The sequence below is a fragment of the Hemicordylus capensis genome, chromosome 5 (genome assembly GCF_027244095.1).
Source record: "Hemicordylus capensis ecotype Gifberg chromosome 5, rHemCap1.1.pri, whole genome shotgun sequence".
NCBI classification, from domain to species: Eukaryota; Metazoa; Chordata; class Lepidosauria; order Squamata; family Cordylidae; genus Hemicordylus; species Hemicordylus capensis.
In genome coordinates, this window is record NC_069661.1 from 239063360 (window position 1) to 239089770 (window position 26411).

The following is a 26411-nucleotide window of genomic DNA, read 5'->3' on the forward strand; positions in this document are numbered from 1 at the left end:
TCTCACAAACACACTTTTAAAAAGCAGTCAATAGCAGGTTTTTGTTTTTTTTTTTTTGAGGGGGAGGGAAGTTTTCTTCAGCAACATAGTGCAGGGCAGTGGTTAATCCTTCCCTTCCACAATCCTCATGGTGGATTGGTCTCCCACAAACATTTAAAGGAGAAAAGAAAAGGAAGATGGAAAGGCAAGCATACGATTAATGTCATGTGTAGTTTGACCCTAAGCAAGAAACCTACACAAGAGAGACTGCTAATACCATCTGAGGGTCAGTACAAACTCTTCCTTTTTGAGAAATGTGCATGTTTTAACTATTATGTTAAAGGGAATACAGGCACGCTCTCTCCTGGTTGCACCTCTGTTTGCAGGGACAGCAATACTCAAACTGCAACTTGGGCATGCTGTGTTCATTAAAGGTGATCATCTGTACAAATCCTAAAGAAACAGGCAACCTGTATACATTGAAGAAATCTGTAGAATTTAAAAAATGCTTATAAGCCAGTCCTTATCAATTATTACAAGGGAGGTCTGAGCACCACTTTAAGTGCTTGGGGTATCCTGAAGAACAAAGAAAGTATAGAAATAGGAACATTGCTACATATTGATGATGCACAGTTGAACTTGAGCCGGTTTGGATGATAGCCCCTGGCTCAAATGATTAGGAAGGAGACGCACTGAGAACTCCCATCATGACCTCCTCCGTGGATATCCCAACACCTTCTCAGTACATCACTTTATTGCATGTGGGAGCTGTTCATCTGAATGGGCGTTCTATAAGCACCATACTTGCTTTAAACCAGGGGACGGTATCATCCAAACTGGTCGCTTGTAAAAGAGGGCTAATGTAGAAGCTTTCAAACTGCTTTTCTGAGGTTAGGAGTTACACATGCCACAGAATGAGGTGGTAGAATGGACTACACTATTTCAAACTGCAGGTGAGAAATCACACTTTTGAATAATACTCTGCATAAACACACACCCTGGAGGTAAACAATTAACACAGCAGGAGTAAGATAGGCTGGAACCTCTTTCCTTACTGTGCTAGGTTTTTGGGTTTTTAAGGTATGGTTTTTAAGATATTAAGATTCAAAACTAGCATTCCTCACCCGAAGTGGTACAGTCCATTCAACCACCTCATTCCGCTGCATGTGTAGGAGAGTCCAGAGCATCCTGGGGATTCCTCAATGAAAAATATAAGCACCCAGAAGACTGATTATTTGCCATTACTAGGATCTTCCTCTCAGTCTGCATCTAAAAACAGAGTGAGCCCTAAATTCTTTGGCAATGCCCAGGGATTCCATGGAAGATAAGATGATCTCTGAGGGAACAAAGGTTTAGGATTCCCTGCACTCCGAAATCCTGCCAGAATATCTTCTAATGGGGCAACAAACTGAGGTATATAAGTTACACCCATATCTTACTCTTTGCTTTAGGAAGCATTTTAGTGGGACTTTAAAAGACTTCTTCACATCACTACTATCTACTACTTTTCTAAGGAAGAAAAAAATAGGAGCTCTCTTTTTCAGTGGGAACCCCCCTGGCCTGGTCTATTCCTTCCTACAGTAAAACTGGCACCTTCACAAATCTTTTACCACTTTATTCTGTACTGTTCAGCCTTTGCAGATTTACCAGCAACGGAACTGGACATTTTTGGAAGGAGGAATCTGAATAAAAATATGGTTTATATTATCATCAAAGAAAATTGCTACGGTTTAGGGGCTAAGCAATACAATATAAGAATAGTTTCTTTTAGCCTAGAGAGCTCTTTTAGGCACATGCAAAGACATGCACATGTAGGCTGGAGGTTCTCCATTTTTCACCACATCAGCAGAACCCTGAGCAGCATCAATCTGGGACTACTGTTTACATCCGATGTCTGGTCACTGCCAAAACCAGCGTCTCCTCCACACTGCAGTTTTTAGAAATGTAACACAGGCTGCGTGGCATCACTGAACTGGGAGGATCCCTGCCTCTCTTCAGTTGTATTGGCTGCCAGATGAGGGAGTGTGGAAACTCATCAATGTGACCTCACCTCACACATTTTAGATTTCTAAATGTTATTGGAGAAGGAGACGGAGATGATTTAGGATGTGGCAGCTTCTGAATTTCCCTCCAGTTTCAGGTTCTCTCTGTGGAATACTGAGTCTTAAAGGTGGGGCCAGAAGCCCCACTGTGCACACTGAACTCACCACATGGGCACAGCGGATCAGACCTATGGTCAACCCATCAAAACCCCTTCTGCTGTTATTGGAAGATTTAGAAAATACAACCAAACAGAACCCTGCTTATTAAGGGCTGCTGGGTCGTAAACGCAGTCTTCTCTTTTGAGCTGGAAAAGGGGTTGTGCCCTAGCCAATCAATTAGGTGCAAGACTGGTTTCATCTCATTGCTTGTGAGCCAGGGATGGGAAGAAGTAGGTGGGGGGAGGAGGTGGCAGGAGAGGGTGTCAGCAGGGTTAGTGCCAGCAAAGAGGTTCTGCCATACATACCACCCAGGTGCAAGTCGATGAGGTCACTGTAATAAGACTCTCCCCAATAGTCTACAATAAGGAATTGGTGAAGAGAGAGAGTTATTGGATGAGGTACCTACCCAGATAGCCCTCCCCATGCCCTGTCCAGAATTCAAAGCAGATGATAAGAGAAAATTGCATACATAAGAGAGGCAGACAGGAGAGAGAGAGAGAGAGAGAGAGATATGTAGAAACAACAAGAAATCATGCAACTTTGTAATAAATATATACACATACATATATATACGGTATATACTGTAAGGAAAGGGAGAGAACAGCTCGTAGTAAATAGGCAGGCAAGATGTGAGCTTCCAGGCAGAGAAGGGGAACAGGCTGGGTTCTGGACAAGGATTTGTCACTTATGTTGGTTTGTACCGATAGCTGGCACTGCAGTGTTGTTTGGAGGAACATTAGGGAAGGTCTGCAAACATTCTCCAGTAGGGAGGGAACTCAAGGGAGGATGGAAATCCATGAAAGGAAAAAGGAAAGAGAGAGCTGGGTTTGGCATCCTTCTTCTAGGGCAGGGATAGGCCATGTGTGGCTCTCCAGATGTTGCTGAACAACAACTCCCATCAGCCCCAGCCATAATTTATTACAGCTGGGGATGGTGGGAGTTGTAGTTCAGCAATACTGGGAGAGCCATACGTTGCCTACCTCTGTTCTAGGGAGTGGCCTTTCCACTTCATCCTTCAGTTGTTCAGCTGCAACATTGGCATCGTTCATGCAGCCAGGAGTACTAGAGCATTCACTGTCTGCAATCCTTTGTGGTAGGTTTTGTTTTGTTTTAATGCTAGGGGGGAAATCCAAAAATAGGGTCCAACAGGAATCACAATATTTGCTCACAATATTTGTTCTAGGAAAAATGAAATGCACAGCAATTAGATCATTCTCATATATATATAACGCAAATCAGGCAATTGTGGATGCACTTGCAGTATGGGACGGCCCCATGGGGGCAAGGATGCTTGTTGATTAACAAAAATGTATTTGGACTAAAGTATAATGTGGCAGCCCAAACCTCAAAACTGGAGGATGTATAGGAGTGGTCATGTCTCTTCTGCAGAGTGCTAACCTGTTTCCAAAAAAAGGATGACTGCTATGCTCTATTAATTATATTCTCACACAAGGGAAAATACATAATGGGACAATGTGTATATAACGTACATGTCTCATAACCATACTAAGGTTCCTTTTGGCACTAGACATAAAGGGGACTTTTAAAAAAAAGTGTTCATACTGCTATTCACACAAATTTCACAGAAGTGTACAAAAGTTCAAATGCAAGTAATATTAATATTAAAACAAAAACATCATTCAAAACTAATGTATCTGCTTTAATCAGGTTCTTGTTGTATGTAGAAGGAAATAAATGGTGCGTATGCAAAGAACTTCAGATTCATTTACTTCACTCAAAAAGAAGAACCATATCTACTTCGACAGCCCTAAGTCCTCTGAACCACAAGGGGCTTCCAGCCTGGCTCTTTTCAAAGTAATTCAAGCTTGATATAGAGTTCCGACTCTTTGGGCAGTACAGAGGAGCATGAGAAATAAAATGTCAAATGTTATAATTTGTAGTGTCTCCCGCCTACGTGCTGAAACTAAGACTGGTTTAAGTGGCCCACCTCAAGTGGCAGATGTTTGGGATACCATTAAAAGACAGCAAGTTATTTTCTGCTGCTTCAGGTACCAAAATGTCTTGGGTCAGCAATAGGCAGGGACCACCTGAATGCACAAGGAAACACTCCCTCACACACATCTCAAAATAGTAAGCCCGCTGATACTTGGTCCACTGTGGAATGCACACAGAACAGAGGTAGTATGCAACTTATTGTACGATAAGTACAATATCCGAGTAGGAAAAGTTAATGTATGCTGGGTGAAAACCACCACATGATAAATGTATGGTGTCTATTTCACCACAAGTACATGTGGTAGGAGATATACAGTAGATGTGAATTTGCCCTGTGTTATTTGCCTACATGGAAACAATTATCTATGTAGATAAAAGTCTTTGATAAAATGGCCCCAAGAACCAAATTTATGCAGATGTTCAAGGGAGCCATTTTAACATGTGGTCATCAGCTAATCCAGAATGGCCAGTTTGGGAAGGAATGTTCCTTTCTCCATTATATAAGACCAACACAGAGCCTTCCTTCTGCAGCAACGTCCAGTAATTGTAAAGGGAGACTGAGCTTTGCAACTGTTGCCTGAAGTACATCTCAGTTTGATTGGCGGATACAGGGTCTATTGCAAAAGAAAGGCACTTTGGAGGGCAAATGGAACAAAGATGGGGTGGGGAAGAGAGGTTTAAGGCAAATAAGCTTCTAAAAATCCATATTATCATGGAAGGGTCCCAGATCCAAACCATTTCCCAAAGGAATCTTGAAGGAGATTTTCTCAGCAGTGCCAAGTGATTATGAATTCTTAGCCCTGATTTCAAAGATAATTCAGTACTAAAACTCACAGCCAGACCTAATTGTCAGGCTGTAGGGAAAGCTAGCCAAGTTTGGCTTCCCTCTCACCCCTCCATTACACTCAGGATCACCACAGCCATCCCTTAGGACCAACCTTCATGTTATATTAAACCTGTCACTGACTGTCAGACTCCACACTGCAAGGAAGTTAGTAGTACCCCTTTGATGTAAAAAAAGAAGCTGCAGGGAGGCGGGTCCGGCTTGGGGCTGGGATACATGGGGTGGAAGGCTTAACAGTTTCCACCTGAACTGGGGGGTAGTTGGCAGGAAAACTGCAGAGGGAAAGTGTTACCACCCTAACCACTCTCCCCCCATAGATGCAAGCCAGACTGCCCCCTCTATAGCAAAGGGGAACTTCCAGATCACCTATGGTGAAACTGAAAGGCTTAATGGGTAGCTTGCCCTTTTATCTTCCGCTTGCCAATACACTACCACTGCTTGTAATGCTGGAAAAGTAATGTCCCCACTTCTCTTTAAGATCCTCCGTCTACTAATACCACCCACAGAATAAAACACACTGTAACTAAGTGTTCTGTGCAGGTAATAGCACCTGTTCTCAGTGCACTGGTCGTGTGATAGCAATGGGAATGTCTTGATCAGCCACTGATCATTCTACCCTATTCCTATAAGAAATTTAAATGTGTCAAATCAACCTTCAAAGAAAGCAGGGGAAAAGTTATTCTGAGCGGTATTGGAGGAAACACCACTCTAGCTATCCTTCCCCCGCAAGTTAAGGGTAGTTCACAAAAAAGGAAGACAGCTACTTATTCTGAATATTCAGCTGAGTTCATTTCCAGCAAGTAGGCAGCCTCTTTCATTCTTAGTGCATGGAGTACATACAATAACTCTGGACCAGCAACACAGTCGCACATTGTGTTTGCCTAGATTTGCCTCTAGAGAAAGAAGACTTTACAAGCATCATGTATCTTCTTGCCCACCAATGAAACCAGATGTTACAATGGACAGACTGCCACCAGAGGAGCATTTTTCACCTTGAGCTTGCTTGTAAAGCAGGGTTTCTCAACGTGTGGGTCCCCAGATGTTATTGGACTTCAACTCCCATAATCCCCAGCCGCAGTGGTCTTTGGTTGGGAATTATGGGAGTTGAAGTCCAAATACATCTGGGGACCCACACATTGAGAAACCGTGTTAAAGTCTACTGAAACAGTGAGACACCATGGGCTGGCTCAGATGACCCAACAAACCATAATTTGGCATGAACATTAGCCAAAAGAACTGTAAGCCTATATGCTCCCCACCTTCCGTTTCATTTAGCAGGCTTGGGAATCCTAACTATGGTTCACAAACCAGGATATGAAACTGGGATTAGATCCTATTTTCATATTGTGGCCTGTAAACCATAGTTAGAATGTGGCTCCTGAGTCTGGATGATACATGGGGCTGCAGTATAAGGACTGTTGTTTCACAGCTCCATGAAGGAACTGAGGAAAGGAAGGGGAGGGAGGAGCATACTGGCTCCCAACTCCTTCCTGCCATGATCTCAATCCAACAAATGATGGTTTGTTGGGCTGTGTGAACTTGGCCCATATTATTATGCTGTGAGTTTCCTAGCTCTCTGCAATGCAAGCAAGTGAAAGGGAGGTGAGGAGACTCATAGACTGATGGACATCACGTTATGCAGAGAAAGTTTCACTAGGCCTTATTTAAAAAAAAGAGAAGTAAACATGGGGATGCCATTTCTAGCAGCAGCCTTGAGTGCTCTAATGTCTAGTTCCATCCTGAATCTCTTTCATCTCTGTTCCACATACCATTTATTAAATCTCGCCATCAAGAATACAGCTCATTCCACTGGTGTCAGGAGACAATGAAAACCTTTTCACACACTCTATGAATTTCTATTCCACATGCCTTGGTGAGAGGAATGAGATTATGTGGAGGGCAGGTGGTACTTGCTGGGGCTGTTCTGTGATGGTCCCTTGTGAGGGTGCTAATGCCAATTCACAGCACAATGAATTAAAACCACACACTAGCAATTTCATGGGTTTTTTTCAGCCTGCTTGGAAAAGTGAGGGCTTCCTTGCTATAACATAGTTTTATTTCCTAAATGGATACCAACAGGTGAGTAACCTTCAAGCTGTATTTCAACTTTTTGCAGGATGAAACTGAAAATGCAGGGGGTATTTTCAGAGCAAATGCAAACTGTGTTGAAGAAAATTGCCATGAAAATAGCTTCACAGGGGGAGATGCTGAAGACACAATAGAAAGGGGTATGGTGAATTTTAATTCAGAAACCAAAGAACTGATTAATAAAATTACTTGCTGCTTAGAAGGGATCCAGTCTTTATAGCTAAAAAAATATATTATTTTTATGAACATTTGTATTATGAACATTTGTATGAAAATAAACAAAAATTAAGAAGACATAATACTTAATGTTAGAAGGTACCTGCTTCACCCCTAAGGGCCTTCTCAACAGCAACTCCCCTTTCTTCCAGCTGCCTTTGCTTCTCTTCTACCTGCTCCAGCTGTCGTTGGATAATCTATGGAAGGAGAGAGAGAAAGACAAAGATTCCACATGGTCCGGTTGGTAGGATGCTGTTTTCAAGTACCATTGTTGCTTTTCTCTTGAGCTTTTAATGGATGACTGATTTTATTTTTGCTGGTCTTATTATTTTCCTGTTTTCATGTTGATTACTGAATGTTACATGTTTACTGGCTGCCTTGGAAACTTTTGCTGAAAGGTGAGATAGGACTCCTTTAAGTAAAATAAAGCAACACAAAATGTGTGTCACCTTCCCTTGTACCTACAAGAAAGCTTCCCTGGACAGACCGTTTACAAAAGTGTCACTCATGGTATCAAGAAGAAGAAGGATTTTATCCACTGTTGGCAAGTAATCCTTACAGCGAGGAAAGGCAGTGAGGGGAATCCTGTTAAGCTTGCATTTAGATACAGGCAGAAGCAGGGGAGCAGGGAAAGAACCAGAAAATATGGATTTGGATCTGTCCAGACCACTTCCAGAGAGTGCTTTGCAGGATGCAAATCCAGAGCCCTGTGATCTTGCAGAATGTCTACCCCCAGCACTCACGACTTGATGCCCAACATAAGCCCAGCAGTGGGAGCTGCAGTTAACCAGGGTGCTTCTTTGGTGGATGCTGCAGAGATGTGGCATACAATGGCTTTCATCTTACAAATTCAGGAAACCAGTTCCCTAGCAGAAAACATAAGGCAGTACCTGAGCTCTGTGTAACCTCTTCAGTTCTTCCTGCTTGGCTTGACGGCGAGCTGCTTTCTGTACTCGCCTGGTCAATTTGGCATTGAGCTCATCCTCCGTGTAAGCCTTCTGTAGTAACAAAGAAAAAGGTGTTTAGCACATGACAGCAAACATTCTCAGCCCCAATACTTGGCAGAGAACGGAACCCTTTCCTAGAGCATGGTGCTACTTGCTACGTTTCCTGCTCAGCAGGTAAGCTATCCATCCTTACAGGTGCTAACGGTGCAGCAGGTGGAGCTTGGTGGAAGATTAAAACCTGAAGAAAGTGGTATGGAAAGTGCAAAGCAGTGATTTTACGCCATGCTTCAGTTACAACTGCATCCTTCTCAGTGCTCCTCACAGCCTGCCCTAAGTATAAAAACTGCCCAATTTCTCTTAACTTTCTCACCAAAGATATAACTTGCTTGCATTACTTGTTTATCACTCCCAGTAACAAACAGGCCCACGAGCAGGACCAATTGTTATGACCAAAATGGGCTGTGCAGAGCATGACACAGGGGGTGAAGTGCTTGTTTGTGTTGCCTCATGTCCAGCAAGCAGCTCAACTCACATCTGCACACAAGTATGTCATCATGTGCTAAACTTAGCACAGATCCACCACGCCTGCATCCTCAATCTGATTACCCATGTGACACATCTGTTACTGGACTAAAAGGCTGGCTGTACATACCTCCCCCCCCGCCCCCCGATGATCTTCTTGCTTGCCTGGCTATGTGGCTCAGCTGCGCACACAAGTGGTACTCCCAGGAGCTATGTGGCTTGTCAGAGGACAGGACAATGTGTCCTGGCCTCTGGGAATCCCACAATGCACTGCGCACCTAGCAGTGGGAGATTCCATCAGATGGGCACTATAGACACTGGTCTCTGTGTCTGCTTGGGCTGCAAGCAGCCCAAACAAACAAACAATCCCGGCACCGGATTTAAGGGCATGTTCTTGCCCTTAACCTCAGCTAAGAGCAGATGCAAAAAACAGGGTTAAGCTGGGCGGGAGTGCTGGGATCTGTAGTGATCCTGGTTCTCCCCAAGAACAGTCTAACCCAGGCTGGGCTGCCCTAGTCTGGATTGTGAGAACAGCCTTAATGTATTTGCCACAGGAAAAGCAAAATCAGTCAACTACCTCTTTCATGCTTCTGTCCTTTGAGAGTTGTCAAATCTGTAACCAAGGGTTGCTTCTCATGTTACACTTCCATATGACAAGATCCACACTCCATTATGAAGACATGCATTTTGCAATGTGAGAATATCCTTTCATTTGGTCCAATACAGGAAAGTATGGTGGCTCTTCCAAAGGCATGGGCAAGGCCAAGGAGACAGTTGGGTAACTATTCTCACATTACAAAATGTACATCTTTATAGATCTCCACAAACAAGTGGCAATCCTGTGAGCATCTCTACATGAGAAACATACTGGTTTTCAACTGTCATGGTTTCCTCCAAACAACCTTGGGAACATAATTTGCTGAGAATTTAACACAGCTCTAGCAACTCTCACAGAACTAGAGTTTCCAGGATTCCCCAGGGAGGAGAAGCAGCTATTAAGCCAGTTTAAGCCTATGGTATACATGTGTCTGGAGTGGAAAGTGTGGCAAATGATGCTGTATTGTGACTCTCTAAAATAGTATATCCTCTTGAATTACTGAATCAGCCAAGTGTATTGTGCAAATAAATTTACACACAGATTTTCTTGTTTAAAATGAAGACCATTATGTGAACATTGATCCTTATGTTTTTACTATGCATATAAAGAGCAAACTACCACAATTTTCTATCTACAGATGGCAATCACCAAAGTAATAGTATGTACCATCCATCTCGTAACAAACATCTGAATTCCTACAATATCTCAGTATAACAACAGTGCAATGTAAATATCTATTCTACTTAGCAAACAATCTTCTGAAATATACTGTAGAGTTTTTTGTTTTTGTTTTTAAATTGCAGTTCCTGGCAGTCCTGAAGATCAACTGAGATTCTCTTGGATGGATCCCTGATGAACGTATTGCATGCATTCCAAGAGGGCATCAAGGTTTGAGACTTGACATTTCCTTGTAGAGGATCTGTGGTCCATATTGGTTAACCAGATCATACATGCACAATTAAAGGTTAAGTTAGTACAAATGACAGCAGTGAGATGGGACACAGACTACAGTTTTGGCAAATTAATAATAGGAACGCATGCAACCATGGGCAACCAATGAGAATGAAGACACTACCTTTGATGCGTATGATCTCTTGAATGCCAAGGCGTGTGGTACGTAAATCGACTTTAATGGGGGGGGGGTGGTAGGAGGGGAAGGAATAGCAAAGGCAAAAAATAAATACACAGATGGACAAAAAATGGAACAAAATCAGTTCAACATTGAAATGCTGGAAACAAAATGCACAGTAATGAACACAAAGGCTGCTTAAAATGCAACATGAAACTATGTAGGAGGTGAACACTGAAGAATCTGGAAACAATGGACACTCACTGATACAAAAAGAAAAGAAAAGCCAGTTTTCAGACAATTCCATATGGCTGTTTCAGTTTGGGAAGTGTCCCATCCTAGAGATCCTGCTGGAAACAATCTGCTCTTCAGATCTGCTCTTCAGATCTAAGAAGCTCTACAGCAGTTACATGCACATGTGCGTGCAATGGCAAATACTAGACCCACACAACTCGTGATTCGCCAAGACAAACACAGCCTGTCACTCATGGACGGACTGTTGACAACCCCAATCCCAGTTCTGCAGTCCCAGGCAAGCATTAGAAAGAGGCAGCTTCCTCCATACATGGCTATGGGGCTTTGTTCATCTTGGAGGTTCACAAATTGTGCAGGTTTGCGCTAGACAAATCCGAGGCAAAAAGCAGCAGTCTGGCAGTTGTTTTTATCGGAGTGACCGTACCCTCTCTCTCCCATCATGTTGACATACACACCAGGGGCTCTAACAGTAACAGAGGTTTTCACAGAGCCCTCTCCTCATTATACACCCCTGCACAAGCCAAGGCACTAGCCAAATGTAAACAAATAAGACAAGTGCATGAGATGCGAAGAGTTCTGCTAAACCTGCGGCCAACATTAACATTGTGTTAACCCTCAGGGACATATTTTCCAGGTGTTACAGCAGGCTGCAGTGGGAAGGGAGACAGGCAAAAAACCGCCCCTCTGTTGCACACAGAAAGTGTTTTTTAGCATATCTAATGTACATTTGGATGTCAGTCTGTAAAGGCAGGAATCTGACTTCAAAAAAGAGTGAGATTTTCAGGATGTTTTGTGCCCAGTATTTGCCATTGCACAGTGTGATTTCTGAAATACAGTCATCCCTTGCCAACCCTGGTTTTACCAGCCGCGGTTTTGAGTACATGCGAATAGGGAATTGTGACAGGTCTTGCCAACTGCAACCCAGGAATCCACAGTTGGAGAGGGTTTTTTTTAGTGATAAGGGGGCGAGTTTCAGCGGTTCTATCTGTTAATTCCTCTTGGTGATCCTGGTTGATCTTGCTATCTCTTGCCAATTTAAAATGCCTTTGAGTGATTTTGCAGGATTCAAACAATTTCCAGAGGTTTGATCTGCTCATTCTTCTTGGTGACTCTTAGTGATATTACAAGATTTTAAAAAGCGTTTTTTGTTATTCTCCCCGCTTTTATTTTAGGTCTTTTTGTGGTCATGGCTCCCCATAACCCCTGTTTCCCATAGACTTTAATGCCTCACCAACCTCGAATTTGCTAACAGTGCGGTTTTTGCCAGAACGGAACCCCTAGTGGTTGGCAAGGGATGATTGTAATGTGAAAAATCCATGGGTCTCTGGCCACAGTGGTTTCCCCTGCGTATTTTCATAGTACATTCAATTTGCATGAAGCAAACATGTAATCAAGAATGAAAGCTGAGAAAAATTGGAGCATTTGGGTAAAACTCAGTACTCAGCAAGGTGGCACAGGAGGAAACAACTTTGAACAGCTAGCTTCTAAGCAACGAAAATATCACATGTACACGCGCGCACACACACGCACGCACACACACACACACACAATAGATGATAGCAGCACAGAATAACAAGAAACCACCCAACATTTAATTTAATCTAGCGCAGCACAGACAAAACTAACAAGCTAATCACAAACATTACTTTAACATGTCAAGGGGAGTCATGGGAAGAGGATACAATAATAGAATAAGGATATCATCCATTGGGATTAAAGATCAGTCATGCAGCAGAGAAGAAATGTAATTATTGGCTCAGGAAGAACACTCCTGATCATTTTATCAGATTCCAAATTAGTAATTCAATCAACACACCACCCATCCTGTCTTTTCTGTTCTCACAACTCATTAGCATGGAAAATGCCACACTATGGTGGGGCAAAACACAGGGGAGCTCTTTTAAATGTAGTTAGAAGAGAGGGATCAGGTCACAGCTGTGTGCTCCCTCCCCACAGTCTCTTCCCTCTCTACTTTACCACTCTTAAATAATAAGTAATCACAAACACATTCCTGATCTCTTAACTGAGGGTAAGAGAGCCAATTTGTTCAGTATAAACCAGCTCAATATCATAATGGAAGTGGATTAGTCCATGGAAGGTTTAATTATTCTTTCCTCCACATATGGTGTCAACAGCAGCTCTTTATTCAGGATTAAGAAAGCCTGGAGTTGCATGCTCTTTGGAGGGAAGATAATTTTGCCCTTTCACCATGCTTCAGTCAGGTCAGCTGCATGAACCAAACCTGGTTGAAGCAGTAGCCAATCCATGCTAAGCAATCATGTGAACATTAGGCAGCTCCAAGGCTCAGCACAGATAAGTGTAGACGACTGCATCATGACTTATCGGAACCCACTAGAGCCCCTTCCCCTGACATTGTTGCCTGATACCTCCTCCTTCCTTTGCATTCCAGAAGTAACATTGAACCTGCCATGAAAAGCCTGAAGGCAAGCACAGGAAAAATGGGGGAAAGGTCCAATAAGAAGAACAATTCAGAAGAAGGTGGCTAAAACACATACGTTAAAAACACGAAGAGAAACTCAGCAGCTAAACATGAGAGTCACATCTACTGTTGGGTCAACAACTTTGCATCATTGCCCTGGTTCAAGGATGGCTGTGTTAACCAAATGTTATTGCCCCAGATGAGAGCAGCTAGCTGGGGTGCTGACTCTCAAGTAGATCTGCTAGAGGAAGAACCACAACCTTCCACTTGGCAAGCAAATAAACCCACTCACAAGACCCCAAGCTTGCTTTTTCCAGAGACAAGCTTGCATGGAAGACTGCAGGGAAGCAGGCATCTTTTTAGTGAGGCACTGAGTTTCCCATGGAACCCAGAAGCAGATTCCAATTCAGGGACACCACTTGCCATGCGGTGTACGCTACTCCAGCTGTTCCCAGAAAGTTTGGGCACACATTGGAGGAAAAACAGCTGGTGTAGAGACATCCTTATTGGGAAAAGTTTGCAACCTTATCTTAGACTTATAGGTTCTCAGACTTGGGTCTTCAGGTGATATTGGACTACAGCTCTATCTACCCAGCCTAAGGACAATGTAGCTGGGATCATGGGAGTTGTAGTCCAAGTTTGAGAGCCCCTGATTATCTCATTCAGCTTCAACACTTTATCTCACTGTGAGATAAACTGTTGTCATTTTACAGATTGCGCAACAATGTGTATGTGGTCAGTGTGTACCACATGTGATGATTCTGCAAGAGCACTTAAATTTCTGGATTGGTTCTATGCATGTATTGATCATTGTTATAAGCAATTTAATGCACTTGTGCACTACATATAAACAAATATAAATATAAATAAATAAATAGATAAATAAATAGATATGGATGGCAAGGGATCAAATGTCAAAATATGTGTGTGACAGATCTGACTTCCCTAGGTAACATTGCTATAGTTATTATGAGATACAAAAATAGCAATGTTCTTCATGATTGCTTGTATTGCAATTTAGACACGTATCTTTCTACAAGAGGACCTGCTGAAAACCTTTCTCCACTCCCTACAAGACCCAGGAGATAGTAACTGGCCTAAACCACCCAGAGAGTCCAAGGCTGTGCTGGAATTTGAACTCACATCTTTCCCAAGCCCAATTCTCTATCCAATGACTCTCATCCTCTCACACTGGGCCAGCCACTATCCATTTAAAACCTCTAATGACAGTTATACACTGTGACCTTCAAAGACAGCAGAGACAAGGGAGCTCATCTTAGGAGGAATTAACCTGTTGTGTTGATTTCCAAGTGTATGTTTCAGTCCAGTAACGCTGGCCAGTAAGCAATAGGAAATGTTTTTCTATGCTAAGATGTTAGGAGCCTGTCTGGCTTTGAATGAAGACAGCCAAACTGATATTTTCCATCTGGCTTCTTCTTACCTCTCGTTTGGATTTCTGTGAAGAGCGCTCCAAGATGTCGTCACTGGAAAGGTCAGAGTCCTCTGAAAAGCTTAAGTGTCGCCGTAGCTGCAAATCTGTGAAGAAAAAGAGACAAAAATAGATGGTGAACCCAGAGAAGTAGCTGGCACTATAATATAGTAAGATTGTGTATATTGGGCAAATGCTGTCACAAGCATCCATTGCTGCTACAGTGACTAAATCAGATATCCTGTTCTCCCGGAGCAATGCTTCTGACAGCTCATGAACATTTTGCTTTTCACTTTTAGCTGACTTATTTGAAGATAATATCCCTCTCTTCAATGCCAGAGCACACAACTCCCCACAATGTCTTTCTAGAAAGCGGCAAACAGAAGCACATCTCCTGACCCTAGCAGCAAGACTCTCCTCTCCACAGCAAGAATACACCTTCCCTTCTATTTCTAAATGGGAATGCTTATTTGAGCAGAAACTGCTTACTTATGGCCTATCACGACAAGTATTAGCAATAGTGGGCTATCACCAGGCCAAGCTGGTGATTATCCAAAGACTCTTAGATGCAGAATGGCAGACAGACCAAAGTATCATTCCAGGGGGAGTAGTGTTGGGAAATTAAATTCTGAACACACGCCCTGCCAGATAGCTTAACCAGATTACAGTGATCAAGTATTACAGGGCGTTTACCCAAGCACTTTTAATGTTCTGCAGCACTGCAGTGCTTGCGGGCAGATTTAACAAAATCCCATTTGCAGAGTGCTTCTGTCTCTGTGATTCAGGAGCTATAGAATCAACAGCGCATGTTCTATTATATTGTAATTTCTATAGGGACAGTCATAATATGCACTTTACTCCATAGTTATTAATATGGAAGGCTTCTCCAATGATTTCTACGTATGCTATCTTCTATCAGATCATGATGATAAGATTTCTAATGCAGTTGCCAGGTTCTGCCTAATTGCTAAAAGAATTCATAATACCATGTTCTGTACCTGAACAACTAAGTATTACTATAGCATCTGTTGAAGATAGCTGTTATATATTGAGTCATTTCTTTTTTCCTGCTTCCCCTTAAATGAAGTTGGTGTTTCACCTGATATGTTTAAATGGTTTTTTTAGGAACTTTTAGGAATTGTATGTATTTTTATTCTTACTTTTGCTTTTCTGTATTTGCTAGTCAGTGACTGAAATAAAAATTAGTACTGCGGGTGGGGTGGGGGGTTGTGAGAGGAGAGCTGGTCTTCTGGTAGCAAGCATGACCTGTCCCCCTAGCTAAACAGGGTCCATCCTAGTTGCATTTGAATGGGAAATCACATGTGAGCAATGTAAGATATTCCCCTCAGGGGATGGAGCTGCTCTGAGAAGAGCAGAAGGTTCCAAGTTCCCTCCCTAGCATCTCCAATATAGGGCTGAGAGATATTCTTGCCTGCAACCTTGGAGAAGCTGCTGCCAGTCTGTGTAGACAATACTGAGCTAGATAGACCAATGGTCTGACTCAGTATACAGCAGCTTCCTATGTTCACCTTCCCTTCCATTATATGGGGACATGGTGCTGATCAGTGATGGCTGATTATAGCTTTAATGAAAAAAGTGCTTTTAAAACAAAAGCATAAATACAGCTGAATGTATTTATCATGAACGTGAATGGCCCCAGGACTGACCTTCCGCTCCCTCCATTTCCTCAGATGCCTTGAATTTACACTTATAAGCAATATACTTTCACAAGGCAGTGCAGATGTGCCCTCCTTAACTAGGCCAGTCATTTGGAAAGTATGTCTCCAATTAGGGCAAAGCCACTGTAAGTAGGATGGATGTTTATGAGTTGGGTATCAAATATTAATGTAGCCAACTTCACTTTGCTGCACATCCTGAGGAACATCAAGAATTTATGCTTTAGACTGAGTCTCCCCATTTTTACTACTTTTCCAGCTCATCCACCTGCTGTTTTAAAAGCTCTAAAGTGAGGGGTCTCAAACTGCAGCCCTCCTGCTGATGCTGGCCTACAACTCCCATCATCCCTAGCTACTGGCCATTATGACAGGATGATGGGAGTGTAGATCAGCATCAGCAGCTGGAAAGCTACAGTTTGAGACCTTGCTCTAAACTGAAGCTAGGCACTCTATAAGAAACTAAAACATGAGATCCCCTCGGGATCTCTGCTCTTCAAGCAAACAGAAAGCAAGTTCACAAGAGATGTTTAAAAAGGAAGAGCAGGGCATGGAATCCAGTTCATTGAATACTAGCCCATCCAGTTTGATTCAGAATGAAACAAATTGTATTTATTAGAAAGACAATAAATGGTTTGAGTTCACTGGCTCGGGATGGGAACTGAAGATCAAGGATGAGTCATATGTCAAGTCAAATACTGCTGCCAATCCAAGTATCTTTTTCTCTCTCTCTAGAGTGTGGGTTTGGCACCAAAATGGATAGCCTTGGATGGAACAGTCCATGACAGGGATGCCTCACCAAACTAGGTCACACATGTGAATTTTTGCAGCCCATTTGGGGCACTTGGAAATGACTGCTTCTGATTAGGCGGAGAACAGTGATTTCACCAGATAGCTTGTAAGCACTCACATACATGTACATCTGTATTAAAAATGCTATGAACAGGAGGTTACTCTCAAACTTTATCACAGTGATCCCCAACCCAATCTAGAAAGCTCTTTCAAGCACCCCAATATAACTGATTGTTTAAAAAAAGAAAAGAAAAAGGTTGCAGAAATTGAAAGGGTTCCACAAGTGCTGGAGGTTTTAATTGCACAATTTCTGATTATTAGAAGCATGTTAGTGAAAGCTATTGATAGGTATTAATATGAGGAGTTTTAGCTTGACCAAACTTTAGCACAGGCCTGTTTAGCAGCATAAGATAACATGGCTTTTGTCCTCAAGAGTGACCTTACAGAAGTTTGAGAGACAGAAGCTGATTAGGTGGGGAAGTAACTTAGGCTGATGCTGATAAAGTGAGGAGGGTTAAGAACATAAGAGCAGCCCTGCTGCATCAGGCCTAAGGTTTCATCATGGAGGCAGAAAAAAATGTAACCACAGCTTCCTGCACATCGACATGGTACTAAGTTCTTGAGGGCCTGGTCATGTAAAAATATGTAAGCAGGGGAGATCCAATCAGAGTGTGATAAACAACTGTTGTCATCAAACTGTCAGTACTGAAGGTATAAAAATGATTGTATTAGATTGTCCAGGGTCTGACTGGATCTCCGACATAGGATCTGCCCCAGTTGTGACCAATTGGCTTGCTGCTTCACACTCGGATGGTGGTAAGATCAAATAAAGCCTTAGCAGAATAAACTAAGTTCTTTTCTTTACTTGGGGCATTCTGGGAACAGCTTGCCAAGACTTCATCATTGCCTGGGATCAACAGGTAACATTACCTGAATAGGACCTAATCTTCTGAACCAGATGCTGCACCTGAGCCTGGCCAAGCTCACTTGAACCATCTAATCAAACGTAATCCAACCAAAGTCTTACATTAGTTAACTCTTACATAAGTATGTATTCCATAGGGAATCTACATTGAAACTTATTTTGCCTGTGGAAAAGATTTACTTTTGCCTTCCTTGGACCTGTTCTTTCTAAGAGAAAACGACTTCACAAACCTCAGGGGTTTGCTGCTAGGTGAATCAGTCAGCTCTCTCTTTGTCAGGGAACCAGAGTATGGAAGAAACCTGGAAGAGCCTTCCCAGAACAGTGCATAGGCAATGCTGGGTGTGTGTGCACAGTTGTGCCCCTCCATCCCTACACTGCAGGAACCTTGTGGTTATTTGAAAGAAAGGCTCTTACCACCTACACGGGACACTTTTATCACCACCAATGCATATACAAGAAGTTCCCAACTCATAAACAGGTTGTGTTCTAAAAGTTCATTTGTAAGTCAGATGTTCGTAACTCGGAACGCATATAGTTCCCGAGAGTGATGACTAGTTTTGTGCGGGTTGCAATTTATAAGTTAGGGACTTCTTTAATGTCATTTGTTATGGGAGCTTTGTTTGCAAGTATGGGTGTTTGTACATTGGGAAGTGCCTGTATAGACAGACCATTTTCCTATGAGCACTCTTCCATCATTTCTTCATGCTGGGGGCAGCACTGGGGTGCAGTACATAACTTTTACCTCCATCAAACCCAAGATTTATTTCAGAGAAAATGCGTTTAGGATAGGAGTGTTAAAATGTGAAATATACTGTTATTTCTCTTTCAGGCATCCAATGTATGGGATAAAGCTCACCACTGCCCCACAAAATGCACGGTGCCTCTTCTGTAAACCCTCACCCCCACCCTGTTCTGCCATTGGTAAAGTGGAATTGCTACAGAATACAATGATAAATTCTATACCTGCTGCTCTAACTACTGGAGAGGACTTGTGTTTCCCAGAATCCACTGTGGCTCCACTGGAGGGGGTGCTGGGGCAGGATTTGTCATCTGACTTTTTCTTCTTGTCTTTCTTATAACCAGAAAATACAGACTTCCACAGTGATTTAGGCTTGGTGGTTTCCTCAGCTGCACTGCTGGATTTGTCAGAGAGTTTGCTCTCATTCTTGGACTTCTTCTCTTTTTTATTCTTACGTGGGGAGAAGAGAGAAGTCCTTTTCTTGCTTTTTTCCCCAGAGCCTTCTGAGGAAGTGACTGATCCATCGCGCACACTCGTGTCCAAAAAGGGTGAGAAGAACCTTTCGCTGCTTGCCTCGTGTTTCAGTGTGGGGCCCTCACCTGCCTTCATAGCCAAATGCCTTGGGGACTCAAAAAACATCTCCTTTGTCTTTGAGGGCATGGTAGATGCTTTGCGCAATTTGGCAGTGCTGGCAGCACTGGCCATCTCTAGGTCTTTCATCTTGCACAGCTGCTTAGTCATGGCATCGCGCAAAGCCTGGCTCTTCACAGACTTCTCTCGGGCTCTCATCCTCTCCTCGGCTAGCTCCTTTGCTTCTGCAGAGATTTGAGGCAGGCCTCTCTTTTGCATGCTTCCTCTGTCCATTGAGGGTGGTCCCCCGTTCTCTTTAACCAAGTGCAAGTGAAGAGGCTTCTCTGGCCTTGGTCTACTGGGAGGGGTGTAGTACTTTTCATGAAGGCTTATATCCTCCGTCCTCTCATCGTACGTGTCCTCTACATCATCGGCAAATGGGATCTCATCCACACTCTCCACAAATGACTTCCGCACCTCCGCTTTGGAAGGCTGGGGTGACTCCTTGGCTGGGTGGACCTGTTCATTTACTGATGGCGGGTGAGGTGTTTGCATGGAAGCCGGCTTTGACTCTGCCTCATTCTGCCAAGTTGCCTGATGCCTTTTTCTTCGTAGCGTTGCCGGCTCTTCATTTTTAGGTGGGGGAGGGGGAGGGCTGGATGGAGGAGTGAGCATGGTGGAGTCAGAAGTGTTGAAACTCTGGCTGGCCAACGTCCTCATGTTGGAAGAACTGCCTTGAAGACCCAGCCCAGAACTGCTTGACAGGTCTCTCTTGACATCACTCGAGTTCTTCAGCTCTCTCTCAGATGGCGACTTTGGTGTCAGCAAAGAAAACTGCTCATTGTCTAGCTTGGGAGTGACTGGCTTTCTTGGGGCTGGCTGGGGTTTTAAAAGGTGGATCTCCTTATCTTCTTGAATTCCCTCAGAAGTGTATGACTTCAGGGGGGCAGTCTCAAGAGGTGAGACAGTAAAGTTTGGCTCTGAACCTCTGCTCCTGTTCACAGGAGTGAGACCCAAACTCCTCCGAATTTCAGCACTCTTCATCCAGAACTCTTCCACAAGATTATTCCGTTTCATGGCTTCTTCTGCTGTGGTAGGGCTCCCCAATTTTTCTAGCTCGTTATCTTGACTCTTTAGGGCGAGCTTGCCCAAAGGAGTAGAGGTTAAGGCTGGGACTGGTTGAAAACAGACTGGGGGCTCGCCTGGAGAGGGAATGGATGCTTCAGCAGAGGGTAAAGGCTGAGAACAAATAGGATGGGAAGCAGCAAGTGGAGATGTAGGTAATGTGGGCGTGGCTGGTTGTGATTTCACAAGTGATGCCGGTGTCGCAGTCTCAGGCAGTGCAACTGGCTGGGATCGAATTGGAGAGAGTGATACAGGTGAGCTTTCCACTTTTTGATCATCGGGGATCTTGTCATTTGTCTCCTCTTCTGGGAGGAATGGCTCAGGGAAAAAGTGTACATCTGGGGACCTCTCTTTGCAGTGCTCCATTGTGGGAGATTCCTTTGAGTCCTACAGAAACAGATATAAAGACAGTATTTCACCAATGAAATGGAAGCACCTTTCAAAAGGTTCTAGAGTAGCAAGTATCAAACTTTTTATTTTCAGGGGTGGCCTTTTCACATTGACACATCAGGCCAGAAGCTCCTGCACATCTGCCGTGGAACCTCAGCATGTTAGAGAAGGTTCTGGGAATTTTTAGGGCATACACACTGTTCATCAGGTACACTGGCCAGTCTCTGCTTGAACTGAACGCACCCACAGAGGGCCTTATAAGTGCCTGCAAAATTCCCTCCCACGGGAGGCTTGCCTGGCTACTTCACTCACCACTTTTAAGAAAGTGAAGACCATTCCCTTTCATTGGGTTTTTATAACTTGGTGTGAGCAGCCGGTGTGAATTTCTGTTTTTCCACACAATACCACTGTAATCACCTGATGAACCCCCTAGTCCAGGGGTTCCGCACCGTAGGTCCCTAGATGTTGTTGGATAACAGCTCCCATGATACAGCCTTTGGCCATTTTGATGAGGATGCTGGGGCTATCAGCTAGGAACCCAAAACAATGCTGTCCCTTTCCTTTAGGGACAAGGATCAGTTTAAATCATCCTGTGTGCTCCATACACGGGAAAGGAGAGTAGCAGGAGAGGAGGAGACAAAAAAACAGAGAAAAGCTGGAAGCGATAAGTAATTTTAAAAAATAGAGAGAGAGTAAGAGAGAGGTGAGGAAAGAGCAAAGGCAGAATTTTTTAAAATGAGAAATGTAGCAGAAAGGATACTAATAGCAGTTATAATAAATTCAAGGAGAGAAATATTTATGCTGCCTGGAGCTAGGCAGGACAGAAAGAAGTATGGCGGGGTTATCCCCCTCAGGTTCCAGTAGGCGTGTTTTTGTCGAATAGCAAATCAAAACTGTCCTGCCTTGGAGCTCGTGAGGGCTATAACCCACAGAAATGTCCTTGACCCCAGCAACTGAGAAGAACAACTGCCACCAAGAACAACAGAACCTGCTATCCCTGTCATCATGTAAGAATGCCGTTTTGCCATGGTAGGTGAAGAGTGACAATCCAGATCCAGCAACACAACACAGGCCTTGGAGTGGCACAGAGAGAACAGACATATTGCAGAGCAAGTACCACTCAAGAAAGTGAGTCGAGCCACCAGATGCAGAGCAAAGTACAGTACCAGTGACACACCAAAAAATATGAACCAATCTGAGCTGTTCCCTCTTTAGACATTTGGGAAGCATGATTTCTACACCCACTTACAAAGACATAGAATTTTTGGAAGCTGCAAGATTAATGCCTGAAATTCTCACCCCGTCTTAATCTGGCAGGTAACCAGCCTATTCGTATAAAAGCCGTTACTGCTGCTATTAAAATCAATATCCAAGATATGTGGATCATTTCATAAAACTGGCACTGAATCTAGCTCCAGCCAGACACCTCAAATAATTATGAGTCAGAAAGCACAAGCAAAAATGAAGACTCCTGTCTCATCCTAAAAGAATGACTAACTTGCTTCTCCTCACATTGTGAGAATCTTTACAAACTTACACATTCCAGAACATATTACCTATGGGTTTATGGGAAGACCTAAGGGAAGATTGTCTCCGGGTTTTTGGGGTTTTTTTTTGGCTTGGTCTCAAAGTTTAGTTTGTCATGTTACTGACAGACCAGCTTCATAGTGAACCACAGACACAAGAAAGCAGCTTACTATAAAGCAAAGTAAACCAGTTTATTAATCATAAACTTTTATTACATACAGAGATAGCTAGTACCTAAGGTGCTAACTGCTTCAGATTGCTTGTATTACTTGGGAACAAAATCTAAAGTAAAGTAGTACATATACACATGTACAGTATCACTGATGAATGGCACACACATGTGTAAACTGTGGACTTCAACACAAACACACCAGCCAGGATAGGATCAAGTCCCTTGCTCAACTCTGCTATTCATTAAATTGTGTGTCTGAAGGCATGGCCTGTCTTAGGAGTTTGATTTTTATAGAAAGACTAGCAGTGGGCCATCATTTATATGATGGGACTTCGGAAGAACAACTTAAAATTGCCTCCAGGCAGTTGCACAGAAGTAATGGAGATGGTTTTAAGCTGTTCTGCAGTAGCCCTGTAGCACTAAACCGTTGGGGCTGCCTTTCAAGTTGTGCCCCAGCCAGCCCTTAATGTCACTGTAGGGCTGCCTGACAGCCAGTAAAAATTATCGTTAAAAACAATGACCTATGCATGAGCACAGCATTCAAACATGATGCTATATGATTCTTGATTAATTGTCATTGCTGTAGTCCCTGAAAAGACTACGATTCCCAAGATACCTTGCAAGGGGGGGGGGATGAAGCCATGCCTTCAAATCAGAAAGCTTTCCCCAACGTCAGATTAAATCAGGGGCCCCTTTGAAGCACTGAAGGGGCTCCCCAAAGTTCTTTACACACTCTGAATATGAACATTCAAAAATCTGTCTACCATCCCTGATGCTGACTGGACAAATCACCACTGTTAGGCAGTGCTCATCTTCCCACTTCTGAAGACTGCTCCAGTGGGAGAGAAAGCATCCTCCCATCAAATTTGGCAGGTCTCCTGGTGACACCAGTCACTAAGAATAAAGTCTGCTCCTCTCTGGAAAGCCCCATCCTTGTTCCTCCTTCTTGATCACTCTAGAGCATGATGGAATGTTTGGAACTGGTTTTTATAGAAAGAGAGATTCCAGACAAATTATTTGCCAGTCCTGTTTCATGGAGAGAAGCTGCTATCCATTAAATAATTTTCTTTGCAAGTGAATGCAAAAACCAAGATCATTGACTGAAAATGAATAATCAAAATATTTTGTAGATGCCTTTAGGGCTTGTGATTAGCTGGATCTTTTGTTAGAAGGAAAATCACAGAATCTCCTCTTACCTCTTTTGGTTCTTCTATGTGGTTGCCAGCTGGAGAAAGTGCAACAGTCCTCTTACATGGCAGCTTGACGGGCAGACAAGGCTTGCAGGGATCTGAAGGAGAACCAATGAACAAAGCTGTTGCTGCCTTAGTCACCTGAAGCTGATGGAATTTCATGCCTGCCTCTTACTAATTGCAGATAGACACTTTGATACCTAACTTGGAATACTTCAATTCTGCTCAGTTACACAAGACAATCATGGTATCATACTCTGCGCAGCCTGAAGGAACATCTATTTACTTGGAAGCAAGTCCAACTGAGTTCAGCAGGACTCACTTCTAAACAATATGCCATGACAGTAGCCTGTGTCAGAAGGGAGGCATTCGTGGCTCATTCCTGGTCTGAAAGAAAAGTAACTTAAGAGCAGCCCTGGTGGATCAAGCCAAAGGCCCATCAAGTCCAGCATCCTGTTTCCCACATGAGTCCGCCCACAAGAAGAGCACACAAAGACAATTCCTCTCTTACTGTTACTTCGCAGAAACCAGTATTCAGTGGCATCTGAACATCAAGATGTCATGAATGTGTATCATCCCATTGTGAAGTCATCTAAGCTAACGGCAATCACCATATCTTGTGGCAGCAAATTCTATACATTAATTATGCATTGTGTGAAGCACTATTCCCTCTAACAGGGATTCCCAGATGTTGTTGACTACAACTCCCAGAATCCACAGCTGCAATGGCTTTTGCTTGGAGATTCTGGGAGTTGTAGTCAACAGCAACTGGGGATCCCTATTAGAGGGAACACTGGTGTGAAGTGCAAGAGAAACCTTTTGTAAGCTACAGCCAACATGGTTATTTTCACCTATTGGAGCTAGTAGGCCACTTTTACTGTGGCATCTTCTCCCTACTATAGGGGTCCTTTTGGGATGACACATATTCATTCCTTAAAAAAATCCAAACACAATTTCTGTGTCAAGAAAAGTAAAGTTGTGAAAATTGAGACAAACCATGTATATATGCTTACTTAGCATTAGCCATGGGAGTGACTGAAAGTGGAGCAAAAAACAAGCACTGCTGCCAGGGGTGTAGGGAGCTTGCCTGTGGCCAGAGGACAAAGTCCTGCCGGCGGCTCCCTTGCCCTTTTTGATTTTTAATTGTAAGCATTTTGCACGATCATGCCCCAAGCCATGCCCCCTGTGTCTGATGTCCGATGCAGGAGGCATGGCCAGTATCAGGTGCAGAGCAAGGAAAGGAGCTCCCAGTCAGCAATTAAACAAAGCACTGACTGGCCCAAAAGCAGCGGCACACTGGCCCCGCCCCCTGCACCTGATGTCAGATGCAGGGGGTGTGGCTACTGCCTGGGAGAAGGTCTGTTCAACCCTTCTCCCATCCTCCCCAGTCAGTGTTCCATTGAAATGCTGACCGGCTGGGATTTCCCCCCAGCCCAGCCAGCGTTTCAATGAAACACTAGCTGGGGAGGAAAGAGGCACGCCGCATACTCCCAGCTGGTGTGTGCTTTGTTTTTGAACTGGGTGTGAGAGGGGGCAAGGGTGTGCCCTGGCCAAGGAGGTGCCTTGGCAGCCCTCCCCAACCCTGGCGGCTGAGGGATGGTTGTCCCCTCTTGCTCCATTGTCCCCCACCCCTGAGCGCTGCAGAATACTGGATCCCCAGTCACTCAAGCTGTGTTCAAACTTCTGAAATTTCACAAGATTTGTTCACATGTTTCCAGGTTCATGTATGCAGCCATAAAGTCCAGCCATTCTTTTGAAACTTGCAATCTGAGACTAACCCCATCATATGGGGGGCTTTGGGCAAGGACCTTAATGGGACATCCAAGCCCTAGGAGTGGCTTACCTGGGGCCTGAGCAGCTTGGAAGTGGACTAGCAGTGGCCACAAATGCTTCATGGCTGCTGTCAACATTTTCTTTTTTGTCAACACCAATGCAGTATTGCTTTTTACTGCACCCACTGGAAGAGGAGAAGAGGAGTAGAGAAGGCTGGGCTAGAGAGTCTTCCAACCACTCCCCTCTCCTGCTCCATGCCCCTCCTTTTCAAATCCAGCCAGGCAACAGATCTTCACACCTGTTGGTCTGTCACCAGTTAAAGAGCTTTGTGTGTGCAGCCTTTGGTAGCACTGACTAAGGGCACCAAAATGGCAGTGCAGCAGCCCCTCCTTAGGCACTCAAAATCTTGGGCTACCTCTAGACACAGACTTACTTAAATTGGTTCCTTAGAATTTGACAGACACCAGCAAGGCAGGCTGCTCAAGACTGCAGACTTCCAATCCTAGTTCAGAAGAGTTCTATTTCACATTTCAAACAGCTGCTTAGTCTGATGAAATGTCATTACCTTCTGTCACAACACAAGGAGCTGCTGCCTCCGCCTCCTTGTTTTCAAAGACCTTCAGCTCCCCCTCTTCAGGGTCTCCTTGATGCAGGCGACACACTGCTTCTGCATCAGACGGGATGTCATCTGATCCCCATCGATTTGGACGAGGAAAGCGGGGCGGAATGAAACAAAGATGCTCATATGCAAATCCATCATGATGTCCCGCTAAGATTTCACCGTATCAACTCAGAGAGCAAGAGAGATACATAAGGGGATTGATGAATATGCCAGTGTGATTTGCTGGGAGCCCACTTGCAGGAACTGGGAGCAGGGACTTGGCACATCACCCTACACCCCATCCACAAAGTGGCCTTTCCTTAAAACTATTTGCTGGCTGGGAACTTGGCACATTACACAGTACCCTCCTCATTTGTGACTTCTGTACCG

The 26411-nt window shown here is 43.8% G+C and overlaps 1 protein-coding gene across 28 annotated transcripts in view; it reads right to left on the minus strand.

Moving 5' to 3' along the window:
• Window positions 1-26411, minus strand: part of MICAL3 (microtubule associated monooxygenase, calponin and LIM domain containing 3) — a 291510-nt gene that overhangs the window by 27045 nt on the left and 238054 nt on the right. For 23 of the 28 annotated variants that reach the window (XM_053252877.1, XM_053252875.1, XM_053252874.1 and 20 more), the window contains 8 exons: window positions 25986-26108; window positions 23654-23745; window positions 18898-20755; window positions 14557-14651; window positions 10427-10477; window positions 8175-8282; window positions 7388-7481; window positions 2486-2536 (listed from right to left, as the gene is read on the minus strand). In XM_053252877.1, coding sequence (XP_053108852.1) covers window positions 2486-2536; window positions 7388-7481; window positions 8175-8282; window positions 10427-10477; window positions 14557-14651; window positions 18898-20755; window positions 23654-23745; window positions 25986-26108 — 2472 coding nt within the window. Of the gene's footprint in view, window positions 1-2485; window positions 2537-7387; window positions 7482-8174; window positions 8283-10426; window positions 10478-13062; window positions 13114-14556; window positions 14652-18897; window positions 20756-23653; window positions 23746-25985; window positions 26109-26411 lie in introns of all 28 variants that reach the window. The other 5 variants (XM_053252871.1, XM_053252866.1, XM_053252879.1 and 2 more) reach the window with 3 other exon arrangements.